This window comes from Gossypium raimondii, chromosome 12 (assembly GCF_025698545.1).
Source record: "Gossypium raimondii isolate GPD5lz chromosome 12, ASM2569854v1, whole genome shotgun sequence".
Taxonomy (NCBI): Eukaryota; Viridiplantae; Streptophyta; class Magnoliopsida; order Malvales; family Malvaceae; genus Gossypium; species Gossypium raimondii.
This window is the reverse complement of record NC_068576.1, coordinates 45069578-45087908: the sequence shown is the minus strand read 5'-3', so window position 1 is coordinate 45087908 and position 18331 is coordinate 45069578. Positions and strand designations below refer to the sequence as shown.

Genomic DNA, 18331 nt, shown 5'->3' with positions numbered 1-18331 from the left:
ACTTCATTATATTTATTGTTTATTATAATTGAATTGGCCGGTTTAATTAGTTAAACTGGAAATTAGAGGTTTGGCTCGTTTAACTTTCAGGTTGTTCGGAACTCAAAAACATTTAAGCTACATCAGCATAGAAGTTTTTTAATTTAGAATTTAATAGCTGTTTACGTTATAGAAATCACTTTAATGAAACATACGATACTATAAAATATACAACCAGAAAGAATATGAACATAATGAGGATGCGTAGTGTTAGAAAAATATTAACTGACATCTTTTAATAGGACACAACAATTCTCTAAAGGTTTTTATAAAGTTTATAATTAATTAAAATTACCGAACCAAAAATGGTTTTAGATACTAGGATTATTTTTGTTTTCATTTTGTTGGAAAATCAAGCACTGTTGAAAAAATGAATTTTGAAAATAAAATATATGAGAATTCTGGAAAAGAAAACGTTTTCATTATTCTATTTAAAATGTTCTGAAAAATTAGAAAAGTCAAGCATATTTGATGTTTTGGAAAGTAGGAAAGTTCTAATTAAGTGTTCTTTAAGTTTGTTTTAACTATAAAGCGACTCTATTTCTAATCCTTACAAATATGAAAAGAATATAAAATTATTTTGACTAATAAATTTTAACCTATAATTATCTATTTTTTTTCTAAAATATCTCGTAATGAATGTAACTTTTTGGTTGGAAGGGTAATTAATTTGACTTTTGAATGAAAGTGTGGTTTTCGTTTTATTTTATTAAAATAGAAAAACATTAAAAAAATTAATGACGAAAATGTATTTCCATTTATAAGTTTTTGGACAACTAAGAAAGTTGATAATAAAAGTTGTTAAATTTTATTTATATTAAATAAAGTTGAAATTAAAAAGTGTTTCTCATGTTTTATTATGAAAAATAAATATTTAGTGAACTTAATGTGATAACTTAATAATTAAGAATTTTTATTATTTTAAGAGTGATTTAGGTTTAAATTGTGTAAGTCGCATTAGTTGTTTGGGCTGTCTTGATATTGTAAAGCTAATGAGGTTGAGGCTGTGAAAAACTTTGCTAAATTTGTCCATATAATAGTTGAGAAAACTTCTTTAAAAATAAAAAGAAATTTGTGGGTCATAAGTTCTTTAACCTTTAAAATCTACACTAATAGTAAATTCTTTAACCTTATTTGTAACTTGGATGTCACACACCCAAAACCCTTATGCTGTTGTATTAGATTAGTACTCGTTGCATGTCTCAATAAGAAAATCAAAGTTAAAAAGAGCAGCAGTCTGCATAGTACAATCACTCCAAACCGCCGCCGCCGCTACCACCCTTTCCATTCCCATTCTCTCTGCCTTTTACATCTCAGTGATCTCATAACAATGGCTTCTCTCAGCCACCCTCTCAAACCCCGTTTTCTTTCCACCCCCAAGCCCAAACTTCAAACCAACAAATGCCCCACCAAAGTCCGCATGTCTTTCCAAGAATCAGGCCCCTCCATCGCCGTCGTGGGCGTCACTGGCGCCGTCGGCCAAGAATTTCTTTCCGTCCTCTCCGACCGTGACTTCCCTTACCGGTCCCTCAAGCTTCTCGCCTCCAAACGCTCCGCTCGGAAGTCCATTTCATTCCAAGACCGCACCTTTACCGTCCAAGAACTAACCGCCGACAGCTTTGACGACGTTGACATTGCGCTTTTTAGTGCTGGTGGGTCGATAAGCAAACAGTTCGGTCCCATTGCGGCTGATAAAGGCGCCATCGTGGTAGATAATAGCTCAGCGTTTCGAATGGTTGATGGAGTGCCATTAGTTATTCCTGAAGTAAATCCGGAAGCAATGGCCGGGATTAAAATTGGTAATAAAAAGGGTGCTTTGATTGCAAACCCCAACTGTTCTACTATTATCTGCTTAATGGCTGCTACCCCTCTTCATCGCCATGCTAAGGTATAACTTAAAAACTTTCATTTCATTTCATTTTTTGGGGGGTGTTCTAAATATTTAAGCTTTTTGATTGGTAGATTAATTATAGAATTTAGTTTTGCATTGTTTGTTTTATGCTTTAATTTGGATTTCATGGATGATTTTTAGAAGTTGCAGTTGAAAACTATGATGCCGGGAATCTTCATTTTTCTTGAAATATCCATGTCCTACACCTATTTCCCGTTTATGAGTATGAGAATATGACCGTCCAAATATATAGAATCACTTGCATGAATTAGAATTCTACTAAGAAATTGAAGACATGAAGTAAGAAATGAATAATGAGAGTTTCAATTAGTATGGTATAATGCTTTGTGTCGTTTGTATTTTATAGTGTGAAATTTACATGAGATATTGAGAAACAAAACTATATGTTTTTAGTCTTTAGTGTAGCATATGTATTGTTCATTGTTTAGAGCTTTTTGCCAGTTTCAGTTCCCTCATCAAGCAACTTAAACATCCGACAATTTATGCTTCAAACATTGATTCTATTCATGATGTGTGGCAGGTGACTCGAATGGTGGTCAGTACATATCAAGCAGCCAGTGGTGCTGGTGCTGCTGCTATGCATGAGCTTGAGCTTCAAACCCGTGAGGTTATTTGATTTAGTTTCTTTTCCCTTTTCATTTTATTCTTTCCTATTTTATGTGATAGTTTGACTAAATCTTCTAAATTGGTTAATTGCTGCATTATTTTAGGTCTTGGAAGGGAAACCACCAACTTGTGATATCTTTAAACAACAAGTATGCATATTTCTCTTACATTGTATAAAATGCTTTTCGTCTCGCCATGCTTCTTACAGTTTTCTCTTATTTCTTGCACGTATGCAGTATGCCTTTAATTTGTTCTCACATAATGCTCCGGTTCTTGAGAATGGATATAACGAAGAGGAAATGAAAATGTTAAAAGAGACAAGAAAAATCTGGGTAAGTAATCAGTGTTCTGTATGTATAAATCATCAAATATGTTCTTTTCTTTTGAATTTTCTATTGTGAAGAACAATCATCTGAGAGAGGCATGTTTTATTTGCATGATTGTGTTCCTTTTTTTAATCAGAACGACATGAATGTTAAAGTCACTGCTACATGCATACGAGTGCCTGTGATGCGTGCTCATGCTGAGAGTGTGAATCTTCAGTTTGAGAAGCCCCTTGACGAGGTAATATTTTAATAAGTTGTAGATTTGCAATTGTATCATCAGTATATGAAATAAAAGTAATGTAAAAAGCCACAAACATTTGACTTATTCTTGTCATTATAGCTAGTTTTGTGCTTCTACATGCATTGCATCATCTTTCAAGTTTTGAAGCTCTTTGTCAATTGTTTTTAGGGCTTCTTCTCATTTTACTTGTATTTATGAGTTTGTCGCCCCCTTTTTTTTTTTTTTTTTTTTTTTCCTTTCATCCATTTTAGTTTTTAGTTTATGACTAGAACAAGAGAAATTAGAAATGGCAGAAACATCTCATGTTCATACTTTCAAGCCACATTGTCGGAGACCACTATTGTTTGAGTATGATATCTTAGCATGTTGGTTTCAATAAGAAAATGTACAGTACTAGAAGAACGGCCTTGGACCTTGATTTATATCATCCCTAATCATAGTGGTCTGTATCAAACGGAAGAGGGCAGACTGCAACAGAAATGAGAGTATCCGTTACACATTGAAACTAAATTTGGAATATTCGGGGTTTTAGAAGCTTGTTTATTGCTTTGATCTTGTAGAGAAATTGTGCACTGACAAACAAACTGTTTTCTGGCCTAATAAATCTTCTTCATGATAAATATAACATTGGTTTTATCATGATTCTTTATTTGGAAATTGTTGATCAGGACACAGCAAGAGAAATTTTGAAAACTGCACCAGGGGTAGTAGTTATCGATGATCGGACTTCTAATCGCTTCCCAACCCCATTGGAGGTATCAAACAAAGATGAGGTTGCAGTTGGCCGGATTCGCCAGGATGTGTCTCAAGAAGGCAATCATGGGTAAATTTTCTCATTTCCCTACATTTCTTTTGTGTGTGTTCCCTTGTAGATAATTTTGATGTGAATACGAAATTTTATAATAGGTTGGACATGTTTGTCTGTGGTGACCAAGTACGGAAGGGAGCCGCCCTCAATGCTGTTCAGATCGCTGAGTTGCTCTTATGATCTTGCCGGGGGTAAATTCATTCAGGCAATTAGATTCGGATTTCACTTGTGTTGAGTTTATTTAATTTTGGTATTTAAAAATACATGTAACATGTTTTGGAGAGTTGAAAAAAATTTTGAGGGTGTTTTTGTAGCTTAAACAACTAGAGGTCTTGTATCTCAAAGTATATGTAGGTGCATTAATTAATGTTCCCAGTTGGTGGGAAATTTTGTTCAAAGAATCTTCTTAGAGGCTGCATTGTAAAGGTGGAAGCCATCATCTGTGTATTGGGGTCATGTTTATTTAACTGAATTGGCCATACACCATAAGATAATCATTTGAAGGAAGTCGTGTCCTTACAAATGGGACATCCCTCACCGCTAAATAGAAATCTACCAAACCTACGCAGAATCCTCCGACAACCCAACGTCCGCAAATGGCTCTCAACACTAGCACGGTCTAAACCACTAGAAAGCTCCTTATCAAATCTATTTTCGTGCCACACTTTTAATTTTTATTAGTTTGCATTTTGTGCGTTTAATTTTTTAATTAATTTTTAAATAATTTATTTAAAATCATTGTTACTTGTAAATACTAATTTAAAAAAAATTAAGGTAACAATTATAATAATAGTTCATGATAAATATTAAAAACATATACACTAGAGTAATAAATACATTTAATAATAGTGATTAAAAATAATTAATAAAATTTGACCTTTAAAAAAAAAACCCATAAAATATTTTCCTCCAACACCAAACAAATAACAAATAGATAAATCAATGGTTTTAAAGAGTACTCATAATATTATATTATATTATCATCAATTAAAACAATCTTTGATCATTTTTGAAGTTGTTCAAATATGATTCGATATTGCCTCTTTGAAGAATGATTGTTTTAATGCTTCATTATTTTTATATAATTCTTTTTTATATAATTCTAATTTATTAATCTTGACAAGCTCGGTAATTTTTGACTAAAATACTCATAAATGCTGATTTTTAAAATGATTACTTAATTAGGCCAATTTTTGGGAAATATACGGAATAAGTTGTTTTAACGAAAACAATTCCCTAAAAGTATCAACACCAATATTTTTTTATTTCTTGATTTCACCTCTTAATGTGGAAATAAAACTTACAAAGCGTGTTTTATATAAACTTAAGTCTCATTTTCTTGTTTTCTTAAGCGATATAAACTTTCAAAACCGATTTTTATATATAGACTTATAATTCATTTGCAACTTGTTCTTAAACAATATGAGATTACTTACTCTTACACCAATATTTTTCCCATGTTTGGTGCTGTGAATAAAAGGAGAGAAATGTGAAGTTGTGTGTGTGAAAGATTATTAAATAACATTTCAATTAAATTTAATTTTTAATATTATTAAAATGTCATGTATCAACACTTAATTAGTTGAAAGATTTTTATAGGCCATAATAGTAATGAAATTATTGTTTAGATCGTTTTTGACAAAAAATAAATTTAAATATCTAACAAAAAATATATAATTTGAAGGTTGCTTATTCCAACTTTTATTTTATACAACAATTGTATAATAATAATAATAATAATAATAATAACCAAACAAACGTGGCTATTAGTGATAATTATGAGATCATATAATACTTTTTCATTTGTGTGTACACAAATACTAAAACTCAAAGTTGGTTATGAATTAAGTGAAATGAACTCAACAAAACTAATTAAAAATAAATAAAATTTCAATATAAAATAAAATACAACACTCTACATTCGTATTTTTTTATTTGCAATTTAATATATATATTCTAGAATACTCTATATATTCCTATAGATAAAACAGTTTGTGTATCCTTTAATATTATGTTTTATTTATAAAAATGATAAAAAATTTGCAAGTGTAAATAACATTTTTAAATATAAATTAATACATTATTATAGAAATGAAAAATAAAACAAATACGGTAATGTATAAAATTTTCATGGTAAAAATGAATGAAAATAAAAAAATTATAAAATATAGTGTAGCATTTAATCTTATATTGTTAGTTAAAAGAGTAAGCAATATCACATTCTCCAAGAATAAGGTGCAAATGAATTATGAGTCTATATATACTCATATCCCACATCCCACATCACTTAAGAAAACAAGAAAAATGAGACTTTGGGTCTATAAAAAACATATTTTGTAAGTTTTATTTTCACATTAATAGGTGGCACCAAGAAATAAAAAAAATATCGGTGTTGCCACTTTTAGTGTTGATGTAGCAAAAACGTTTGCACGTTATTTATAAAGCTAAATTTTAATTTTAATTTTAATTGATATATAATTTTAATATTAATTAAGTGGTAATTAAGATACTAGACTTCTATTCTAATAATAAGTATTTACCTAAATAAAATGAGCATAATTTAAAAAATTGACAACTTTTTTACCTCAAAATTGTTTAACTAATAATGGTAAATTAAATTATAATTATCACAAATTTTTATATATATATTTTATGTTTAGAGTTATATACTCTATTTTTAAATTATCATAATTTTTAACTAATAATTTTAAATTATTTTAAAATTAATTTAATAATACAATAGAAAATAAAATGTATTCTCCTGGTTTAAAAGTTTTTTCAAACTTGCTTCGATGTTTCATTATTTTTGTATAATTCTAACTTATTAATTCTAACCAACCCCTTTTTTATTAGAAGGTACTTTATTGAATATGTCTAATTATTGCATACTATTTATTGAATATTACTATATTGGGGGTGTTTAGTAAATAGAGTTTTGGGTTTTTTTTAGTTGATTTGGGCACAAATAGATGATTGAGTAGACAAATCCTCTAATTGTAGTGTTTGGTGAATGGTGATTTGTAAGAGTTTGTTGAACTAAAATCTCCAAAACAAAAAACGCTAAAAAATTACTTCCTGTGCCACATGATTGTTCAAAAATGACTCATTTTGTCAGATTTATCTATTTCTTGAATATTTATGTACTCTTAATTTATTTTCAATTTACTTGTGTAAAATGATTATATTAATTGATATATGCTACTTGACAAATTTATTCGGAGTGTGACATAATTATCATTAATTTACATATTAAGAACATGACATAATTATCACTAATAATATAGTTTACAATTATATTGATATACTATTACTATTTATCAATTTCTAAGGTTAATATTTGCAAATAATGAAGTTAATAAATTTGTTTATTTAAAATTTTAAAATATACACTAATTAATGGATATTTGAATTCATTGGTAATAGCGTTTTATTTCAATAATTTCCCCCAATAAAAACTAAAGTATTATAAACAAATAAATACTTAACAATAAAATGTGTCATGCATTTATTTGTCATTTTACACATATCAGCTTTTGCTATCAGTTAAGTTTTACTAAACACTTTTAAATAAACTGTTAATAGAATCAGTTGGTCAAACCAGCCACTACAATAAGTTATGAGCCAATTTCAAACAGGGTTTGACATTTAAAAATAATTATAATTAAATATTTACACTATATTTAATGTACAAAATAGTTTTTCTTAATCGGACGATGTTATTGACTGACACCCAATTTTATTGAATATGTCAAACTCATGCTTATACATATATTATAGACATATATATAGATTATATAGATTAAGTATTATATTTAAAATTTTTGAAAATTATATTTAAAATTATTTTTAAAACATATTGTAAATCAATTAATTCAATCCTTTTAAATTATAAAATTTATTAATAGCGATTAAAAGTGTCCGAGTCGATTCAATCCTAAAAAAAATTCATACCCAAGCCCCTTTTTTAGTTGACCTTATCCACCCAAAAAATTCATTTCACTATTCAAAAATTAATGAAAAATAAAAAATATATATTTTATATACATTTATAATTAAATTTAAATTTTAAAATAATTATTATTATTAAAATTAAATAGCGGGCCGGGCGGACTACCCCCACCTTTGGAGAGATCTAATAGCGATCCACTAAATTGAATCGACATTCATCGATTAAAACGAACGGAATAGTATAGGAGTGAAACTGTAATTACAAAGCAAAGCCAAGGGCAAAGAAACTTGGTTATCCCTTCAATTCTCCAAAAGGTGACGCAAGTTATGGTGATTGGTCGTACATTGCATCAATTGCGACCCCTTCAAATAGACGAGAGAGAGAGAGAGGGAGGTGTTGTATTTCCACAGCATATTCCAAACTTCACGCGGTTCTAAAGAAGCAAAGATTTTTTCATAGAACCCCCAACACGCCCTTTTCATTCTCTTTTCTTAAACAACAATCTATAATTAATTATTTTCATTCTATTTTCAGGTTCTAACTTCTTTTTTCTTACCCAACTTCAGTATGGTGAAACCCAATGAAACTGGGTGTCAGTCAATAGCACCGTTTCTAAGAAAATGTTATGAAATGGTAGATGATGAGGCTACCAATTCAATAATTTCATGGACCCAAAATAATGATAGCTTTGTAATCTGGGATATGACTGAATTTTCAGTTCGTTTGCTTCCTCAGTACTTCAAGCACAGCAATTTCTCTTCTTTCATCAGGCAACTCAATATTTATGTCAGTATCTCTACCCTCCTCCTCCTCCTCCTCCTCCTTCCTTTTTAAAACACGTCAAAATTGGTTTCTTTCTTTCTTTCCTTTTTGTGTGTGTATGTGTGGTTGGGTTCTTGGAGTTCTGAATCGGGTTCTTTGGTACATCTGTGCTGGAATTTTTATTGTTTTGAATATTTGGGATTTTGTTAATATTGCTTTATTTGTGGTTTTGAGTTTGGTTCTTTGCTTGTGAGAGCTTGATTTTGGTGTTCACTTTGCAGTCTTGGGGTTATATTCTAAGTAGTGGGAATTCAAGTTTCGGAATTTAAATTTGTAGAGATTCTTGCCTTGGTTTCAATACGTAGCAATGATGGGGAAAGGACTATACGCTACCACTAGCAGTTAGGTTGAATGTTTGCTCAATTTTTTTGTTTGATTGATTGGATTTATGAGAGTAAAAATGGTTGGCTTCGTTGGACTTCTTTATTTATTTATCTTAGGCCTAACAAAGCTTGACTATGACTAAGTTTTGTTAGTTGATCCTTTCATTTTCATGGGGATGATTCGATTCAATCGAAATCACAGTGTAAAATTTCTTGTTGGTACCAAAAGGGGGAATTATTTGCTTTGGATCCTGATATTGTGTGCCTAATTCATGACTACATGTTAAAAGAGAGTAAATGTCAGCTTTCGGTGGAACTCTAAAGTTCTTGCCTTGTATTCATCATCATTATGATTCTCTATACCGTTTTTAAAAAGTTCATAGACTAACTGTTAGGAAGAATACACTGACAATACACCCTGAAGTGCGATTCGCGAGTTGCAGAGTGATAAATGGTGATTAAGCATAATTCAAATTAGGAATTTCTTTGTGTTGATAGGGCACTTTAGTGTCATTCGTGGCTAATATCACAGTTCTAACAATGAGCAACATCTAAATGTTGTCTAATGCCCCTTTGGTTAGATTTCAGAAAAAGCTGTTGAAATTATTTTATCCAACTGCTATTTTCCTACAGTCATCTGCCCTCGTGTTTTCCTGCTCTATTTGGTTCTTATTTGTGTTAGCAGAATGAAATGATTTATTGATTTAAGTTCTTGATACTTTTTCAGTGGTTTATTTTCAGTGATTTATTTCATGATTATTTAGAAGGTAATCATAAGGTATTTCTGCAACTTTGTTCGACTTTTTCCATCTCGATTTTGTACTTTGTTGTAGGTGGTAAAAGAGGCAGAGTCTTTATCTACTTTTGCCCCTTTTCCGCTGGCATTTTGGTTGACATTATCTCGGTCTTTCCTCTTGTTTTTTCCGGTCTCTCATTGTTTTTGAATGTTCTGCTGATTGATAAAGGATCCCCTTTTAGATCTGTTCCACTATGAAGTATTCGTCAAATGAGTTTCAATAGCCTCAGGGTGCCTTTTCATTAGTTAAATCTATTGACTATGAAAATAAAGGTCCGAACATATAGGCTGGGCTTGGTCGACTAATGAATTTTCTTCGTTTACAACTGATAGTTGTTGTAACCGTGAACAATAAGCTTTTACATGATGTACTAAAGTAATTGCTTCTGGACTAGAAGGTTTCTCACTAAATCATGCTCGATTCGGGCAACTTTCAAACAATGGAATCCTTAATGGTTGTGCAGTTTGTGCGGGATTTTGCTGTCTAGGGCATTAATTTGACATTTTGAATCACACAAGCCCATAAAATGCTGAATTTAAATGTTTTATGCCGAGTCTAAGCAGGTAGGCAGCTTAGTTCGTATCTGATACATGAGCTTATACCTATATCACTTGGACGTAAGTGTTGGATAAGGGAGTGTTCAATTTTTGTTCTGAAGTATTTCTGCGTATCTAGAGGGTTCATGGAGAGTTATGTCCCATACCCATGTTTGGTTATGTGCCAGGCATGAATGCCAGACATGGGTGCTTCGAAAAATAATAAGAGTCAAAGCAACATAGATGGATGCAGCATCATTAGATAATTAGAGGCACGGTTGACCTATATTATGTACCTCTTGTCATTTCTGTCAACCGGCAATACTAGTGGATTAATAAACCAGAAATCTTGATACTCAGGATACATTTGCTTATGATAGAAATGAAGCAGTTTGATTTAGTGAGCAATTATAGCATCTTTGTACGTGTGTTTTGTACATGCCCATATATTTGTCCGGTTGCATTAGAATACAATTTTTTTGGGAGGAGGGGGTGTGTAATGCATGGCTGTTTTCTATTTGAATTACTAACCATTATTGAAGACATTGACAAGTAGTAACACTTGAAAGTTTTTCCAGGGTTTTAGAAAAATTGATACCGATCGTTGGGAATTTGCAAATGATGGATTTGTCAGAGGTCAAAAAGACTTGCTGAAGAATATTGCTAGGCGGAAATACTCTCAGGGACCTGAGCAGCGTAAGTCTCTGCAGCAGCAACAGCAGCCGGAGAACTCTGTTGGATCATTCGAAAACAATGAAAATAATAGGCTGTGGAATGAGGTTGAAAATTTGAAGACCGATAAGAATGCTCTTACGCAGGAATTAGTTAAACTTGGGCAGTACCAGCAGATTGCGGACAATAAGTTGCTTCTCTTGAAGGATCGTCTTCAAGGAATGGAGAAAAGTCAGCAACAGTTGTTGTCATTCTTAATAATGGCGATGCAAAGCCCGGGATTTTTGGTCCAACTGATTCAACCGAAAGAAAATAATTGGCGCATGACTGAAGCAAACAATATGCTAGAACAAGTTTCAGAGGACACTGAACCAGTGGCTTCTGAGCATATGATAGTCCGGTATCAGCCACCAACGATCGAAACTTCAAAGCCTGTATTGACACCAATAATAGATTCTGAAAATCCTCATGAATCTGAAACCAAAGATTTTTGGATGGATATTGATTTTGTTAAAGCGCTTATGGATGAAAGTCACACACCATTCCTTCCTCCGGATTTGCACGATGATGGTGCATGGGAAAAGCTTCTTGCAAACGATTTTCAGGGGAATAATGATGATGATGGAAATCGAGATGAAGACGGATCCCTTTACTCTGGTATGGGAATGGAGATAACAGGCTCTGGAGCTCTTTTGGAAAAAACTTGTAGTTTCGAGCTTTTACTACAAAATTATGAGGAAATCACAAAAAGTGGAGATTGAACCAACTGGTAAATGGATGGCAATTGCAGATATCTCAGAACTTAGAACTTCTGAAAGAACATATGAATGTGTCTGATACAAGTTATGTTCAAATTTTGTTTAATTTTGTTCATATCTTTGAAGAATCATATTTCTATATTGGTGTTCAAATATGTACCGGACACAGTTTTAAACAAATATTTGAAGAAAAGTAAAATTTCGAATAGCCGCGCATCCTTGCTGCCTGTTATCTTATGTCTAATTTATATAAAATTTCTATATGTTTCTTTTCTTCTTTTCATTACGCTATGTCTAAATACTGATTCCATGCAGCAGGTTGATCATGAATGTGGCTAACTAGCAATTTGTTAAATCTCATAATAATTATTATTTCGGATAATTTCATGTTTATGATGAAACGTTTAAATTTTATTATTATTGTATTATACACTATATTAGGATGTATATCACATATTTAGGGAGACATCAGTTGATTTGATCGATTTTTAAATCAATTTAATTGATTTTAATTAAAAAATTTATCAAATTGAAATGATATTGATTCGGTCAATTCGATTGAGTTGGGTATAGAATTATTGAGCTGGATTTATATAGTAATATATTTATTATATATTATAAAAATAAATATATTTTAAATGATTCAGAAATAAGATAAAATAAGTTGGGTTTTTCGATCAATTTGATTTCGAGATCAAAAAATCAAGAATCAACCTTCAAAATTAATTAAATCGAAGTCAAAATTGACCAACCCGCATCACCTGATTAAATCAAAATCGAAACAAACTATTGCCTCAGTTTTTTTGTTTAAAATCGGATGTTATTTTCTCCTTGACATATTGTACCTCTAAAGAAAACACAATAAATCTTGAAAATGACATTACTAAGAGGAATAATCACGAACTTCAAACCTAGAGCAGACATAAAAGATAAAAAAAAGTTAAATTCTAGTAGTATATGAAATAATGATATTATAAATTTATATAAAAATTAACACCTTAATTCAATTTTACATTTATAGAAAAGTCTAAACAACCATGCCAAGTTAAAGTTTATATAAAAATTATGTTGAATATATTATTAAAAAATTAATTTGATGAGAAATTATAATTAATTAATAAAACTGAATTAGATACTAAAAAAATTATACCATTAATTGGATACCAAAATGAATAGAAAAACAATTTAATTAAAGCATTAGTATAAATGCATCTTCATGGGTACTAACGTAAGGCCGCACACAGCACATAAAAAATCTATCACGCAGTAGTCCCCCGTACCAGTACCAGTACCAGTACCAGTCCCAGTCCCACTACGCCCCCCCACAAAGTCCATAACCGAATAGCTTCAACTTCACCTTCGCCACCTTTTGCTTAATTCAAACACCTATTTCCAAACAAAACTTCTTTTTCAAAAATCCTAAATCAAATTTTAAGCAAAATCACTGGAAATGAAATTGAATATCAAATCAACGAAGAACCAAAAGATAATGGAACCAGAGGCACTGCCACTGGCTGCAACGTCGTCCATATTCATAATTAAGAAACTCCGTTCGAAGCGACCTCGGCGAGGACGTTCTCAGATCGCTTCTTTTGTTATCCAAAACCAAACCATTGATCTCTCCGTTGATTCCGGTTCTTGCTCCAACTTCGACGTTGTTGATGTTTCTTGCGATTCATGCAGTGTTTCTAATCAAAAGAAGAGGAAGTTCGCTGAAATCAAAGGTGGCTGTGTAGCTAAAGCTAAGAAGAATTTAGGAAATGAAGGAATTGGAGAGTCAAAGTTTAGGAGGATCACCAGATCGTATTACAAGAAGGAGCTAGAAGCCAAAGGACATGAACAAGCTGCTGAAGTGAGTGAATCTTCATGCGTCGAATCGAATTCTGGTACTGATTTTCTTGCCTTTGGGAAACGAACTTCTAAGTTGAGAAAGGCAAGCCAAGATTTGGAGAAAACTGAGAAAAACGACGCGGTTTCTGCTTCTCTTGGAGCGTCTACGCAATCTGACATTTCCGGCGTCGAGCTGATTCCTCATGAAATCTCAAAACTCTCGTCGGAGAATAAAGAAAACGACCTCGTTTCTGTGACTTCCGGCTTTGAATACTCCTCAACTTCGAATTTAGACGCTGCAATCAAAGAGAATGTAAAAGACGTCGTGGACGCCAATTTCACAGTTTCGAACTCGGAGTCCGTTGTGGACCAAAAGCCGAAGAGCTTCTCCGGTTTAGATTCTTCACATCTCGCTTGCAATGAACAGTTCTCATTGGAAGAAGTCGTACTCGTATCTGATTACTCATCGAGTCACGAGACCGTGTTCTCTGAGTTGCAATCAGATTTTTTCCCTGAAACATCGGATTTAGATTTTTCAGATTATACTCCTTTACTATCTTTTGATTCCGGAAGCCAATTCTCTGAGAAATCAACAAATGACTCTCCTACTTCAGCCACTTACTCTCTTTTTCTCGAGTTCAAACAACAATTCTCCAGATCATCCTCTCATTTAGATCCTAAATTTACTTCGCACGCTGAAGATGAGCGTCAACTTAATTCTACAGTAATAAGTCTACTCAAGTCTTTTTTACAGTTATATGTTGAATTTTTTATTTGAATTAATTTAATGATTTGTGTTCTCTTTTTTGTTTTTAAGTTGGCGAGATTTGAAAATGAGGAAGACGAGGAGAGTTACAAAAGGTTGAGGGACAGAGAGAGACGACAAGTTTATTTGCATGATTATGCCGAGGAATACCGATTCATGACTGACTACGGCGATCTTATTCTCCAGCAACGTTCTTTCATGATCCGCTGGATTGTTGAGGTCAGTCATTTTTTTGGGTTAATTTTTCTGAACACGTTTGAAAATAAGCTTGAATCAAAGCAAAGAAGTACATTTAGATGTTCTTTGCATTGACGATTTTTCACGAGCCCTGTGTAATTGAATCAAATTGCGACACATCACCATTTTAGTCCATGAAAAGACATACTACCACTCATTACGTTCATGAAAGTTGAGTCGTTACTCGAATAATCTACAGTTAGTTCGCTTTCCTTGGATTGCTTCGCTTTGGCCAAGGCTATCTTATCTTGTTTGAACCGTTGGGTGATAGACTGCTCTCACTTACAGTGGCAAGTAATTTCGGTGCTAAAGCGAGCGTATTCACCCAAATTAGCTTGTAACCGAATGAGACTTGTGTGTAAAATCAAACTCGTTCAATGGGCTTAATCAAAGCGTCCAACAACTCGTCGTTTTGAGCTAAACCCGATTCTCTGTTGCTGACGTCCTTTTATATCGAGATGGTGAGTTAGATGGTTTGAAGTTCTAATAGAGAAAGAAAAGATCAAAAAGCATTGGAATTCGATTTTCGATTCTTAAAGCAATTCCACGTAATAGACGATGTATGAAGGTTTTTTTTTTTGTTATGGCTGTCTTTGTTATAAACTAGGCTGTAGCGTGACTTAATGTATATTTTATATTGTAAACTTGTTTAATGATAATCTGTTGTTAAAGATGATTCGTGTTTGCTAATTATGAATAAGCAGCAATGTACTGCAAAGGAGTTTCAGCACGAGACAATTTTCCTTGGCGTTTGCTTGCTTGACAGATTCTTAAGCAAAGGGTTCTTCAGAAATAAAAGGAGTCTTCAGATCGTTGGAATAGCCTGCCTTGCATTGGCCACCAGAATCGAAGAAAATCAGCCTTACAACAGGTTATAAGCTAAGTTCCATTCACTCTTTCCACGAACCTAGCTTTTGGCAAAAAAAAAAGGGGTTTTGGCTAATGTGAACTTGTGGCTAATTATCTATGTCAGTGTGCGGCAAAGGACTATTTACATAGGAACCAACAAGTACAGCAGAAATGAAGTGGTGGCCATGGAATGGCTGGTGATGGAGGTTCTCAACTTCCAATGTTTCCTGCCTACCATCTATAACTTCTTATGGTACACTTCTTTTTATTATTATTTTGTTCTAATGAAAGATCCTAGACAGGGTTTTTTACTAAACTAGGCTAAATTTTTTTTTATGTACTGAAATGGGTGTCAGAAAATTTATTTACGAAATGGGGTACTTTTTTCATTGGAGCCTATCTCAGAGGCGCCAATGAATAAAAAAATATTAATTTTTTTTTTCTTTTTTAATGATATTTTATATTAAATTTTTTTTATTTATAAAATATAATTAAATATTTTCCCGGGTTAGTATATGACCCGTATAATATATAGTATTGGCGCCTATCTCAGAGGCGCCAATGGTGGTGCCTATCTGAGAGGTGCCAATGGTATTATTTTATATAAAAAATTGTTTCAAAAAATCAATAAATACTGTTAAATAAATACAAAATCAAATAAAATTACATAATATAAAAGTTACATTATATAAAAATTAAATGAGTTAACAACAACTATATAATTAAAAAGTCAGTTATAATTAAACTTTTAATAAAATGATTTTAATTTTTTATAAACTTTTATGTTAAACTCACCAAATACTAAATTAAACACAACAATTTATAGTTTAATCCCAAATTACTAATAAATTAAATTTTAAATAATTACAAACACAAAATTTATAGCATAATCTTAAATTACTAACAATTTAATTATAAAAAATTACAATATTCATACAAAATTATAATATTCATACAAAAATTACAATATTCATACAAAATACTAATCCAAAACTATAAATACAAAATTAATTATAAAATAATTACAATATTCATTCAAAATTACAATATTCATACAAAATACTAATCAATAACTATAAATACAAAATTAATTATTAAATAATTACAATATTCATACAAAATTATAATATTCACACAAAAAGTTACAATATACATACAAAATTACCATTGGCGCCTACCCATGAGGCACTTTTAATGGTGCCTGCCTATGAGGCGCCACCCGACCCATTTTCCCCTTTGACCCGTTGACGTATTTTGACCCGTATTTTTATTTAAATTTAAAAAAAATAAAAAAAATAATATTTTATTCAAAAAAAAGAAAAAAAATTTAATAGTTTTTTATTCATTGGCGCCTCTGAGATAGGCACCAATGAAAAAAGTAACCATTTTCGTAAATAATTTTTCTGACACCCTATTTCAGTACAAAAAAAAAAATTTTAGCCTAGTTTAGTAAAAAACCCTCCTAGACAACATTATACAAGTGCTGAACCAAGATTTTATCTACAAAAAATCATCCTTAGGTTCTATCTGAAAGCAGCCAAGGCCGATGCAGATGTTGAAAAAAGGGCCAAGTACCTGGCAGTGCTTGCATTGTCAGACCATGAACAGCTACGTTATTGGCCTTCAACTGTTGCCGCTGGTGTCGTCATCATGGCTTCCATGGATAGCAATCAACATGGACCGTATCACCAAGTCATTGAGGTAAAAAACACAGCATAAATGACTCCTTGACCTGAATTAATCGCATATATATTATATGGTATCCAAATTCATGCGAAAACGTCCTTATGTTCTGATGTTGTCAATAAAAAGTGTCAAAGATTCACATAACTTTTACTTGTGTTTATTGCAGATTCATATGAGAACCAAAGATAATGATTTGCCTGAATGCATGAAGGTAAGACTAGTAATACACAATGGAATAGTATTGCTACAAAAGATAATCTTCTATTACATCGTTATAATGCCTAAAAATGTTGCTGCTCTGCTTCATATTTATCACTGATTTCATTACATTAAAATTTACTGATAATGTTGACTAAACAGAGCTTGGACTGGTTGGTACAGTATATAAGGTAGCATAGTGGCAAAAGAAAGGAATCCCAACATCATTTGCTATTACCCTCGTTCCTCCATCACGTGGGAAGGCGGGTTACAAGACGTCAGCAAAGCCTTATCAAACCACCGATTACAGGTTACTAAATTTGCCCCCACCGCCACCTCAACCTCACCGGAATAATAAGATTAGGATAGTTGATGGACATCAGTCTTAAGTTGTAAGTAATTGTAGCCGAAGCGAATGTGATTTTTTTTTTCTGCATGTGCAGGAATAGCAAGTATAATCAGTATGTTGAAAAAGTTTTGTAATACTAAACATAAGGAAGACAGATTTTTTTTTTTATAACATATCCATACAAGGAACTACTAAAAGCACTTAATTGAATAACTAAATTTAAACTTAATTAAAATTAATTAGAATAAATTTAAGAGAATTCATATAGTTATATAAGACGAGTTTTTTTTAAGTTATGACTGTTCCAACATAATCATTAAAATCAACTTGGTGTTTTCTTTAAAGAAAGAAAAACTAAAATAATTTCGATTTCGAAATATAGTTTTACAATGTTTGGCGTTTTTTTTAAATAAAAATTAACTTGTCAATGAGAAATTAACCATTTTTTTTCTATTTGAAAATATTTTCCCGCTTTTTATATACGTTCTGAAAGCTACCGAAAGTTGACCAAAACATAAATGATGGACCTCTTAAAATGGGGGTCAATCCCTTGGGTATAGGGTTCAATCCCATGTGAATATAAACTAAGGCAAATAAATAAGAAGTTAAAAACTATATCTATACTTT

At 31.8% G+C, this 18331-nt stretch overlaps 3 protein-coding genes across 3 annotated transcripts; all 3 read left to right on the top strand.

The window, feature by feature from the left end:
- The first annotated feature begins 1153 nt into the window (after nucleotides 1-1153).
- On the top strand, nucleotides 1154-4379 carry LOC105764404 (uncharacterized). The gene is made up of 7 exons (XM_012582955.2): nucleotides 1154-1927; nucleotides 2472-2558; nucleotides 2662-2706; nucleotides 2794-2889; nucleotides 3020-3121; nucleotides 3793-3947; nucleotides 4031-4379. Exons 1-7 carry the CDS (start codon nucleotides 1370-1372, stop codon nucleotides 4110-4112), a joined length of 1125 nt encoding a protein of 374 aa, XP_012438409.1. The 5' UTR covers nucleotides 1154-1369; the 3' UTR covers nucleotides 4113-4379.
- A 3889-nt stretch (nucleotides 4380-8268) lies between these two features.
- On the top strand, nucleotides 8269-12005 carry LOC105764403 (heat stress transcription factor A-8-like). The gene is made up of 2 exons (XM_052625655.1): nucleotides 8269-8667; nucleotides 10938-12005. The coding sequence occupies exons 1-2, from the start codon at nucleotides 8449-8451 to the stop codon at nucleotides 11790-11792; spliced, it is 1074 nt and encodes a 357-aa protein (XP_052481615.1). The 5' UTR covers nucleotides 8269-8448; the 3' UTR covers nucleotides 11793-12005.
- Nucleotides 12006-13107: 1102 nt separating this feature from the next.
- On the top strand, nucleotides 13108-17849 carry LOC105764400 (cyclin-SDS). The gene is made up of 7 exons (XM_012582950.2): nucleotides 13108-14343; nucleotides 14437-14604; nucleotides 15327-15493; nucleotides 15596-15724; nucleotides 16992-17172; nucleotides 17324-17368; nucleotides 17518-17849. Exons 1-7 carry the CDS (start codon nucleotides 13240-13242, stop codon nucleotides 17548-17550), a joined length of 1827 nt encoding a protein of 608 aa, XP_012438404.1. The 5' UTR covers nucleotides 13108-13239; the 3' UTR covers nucleotides 17551-17849.
- Nucleotides 17850-18331: the final 482 nt, after the last annotated feature.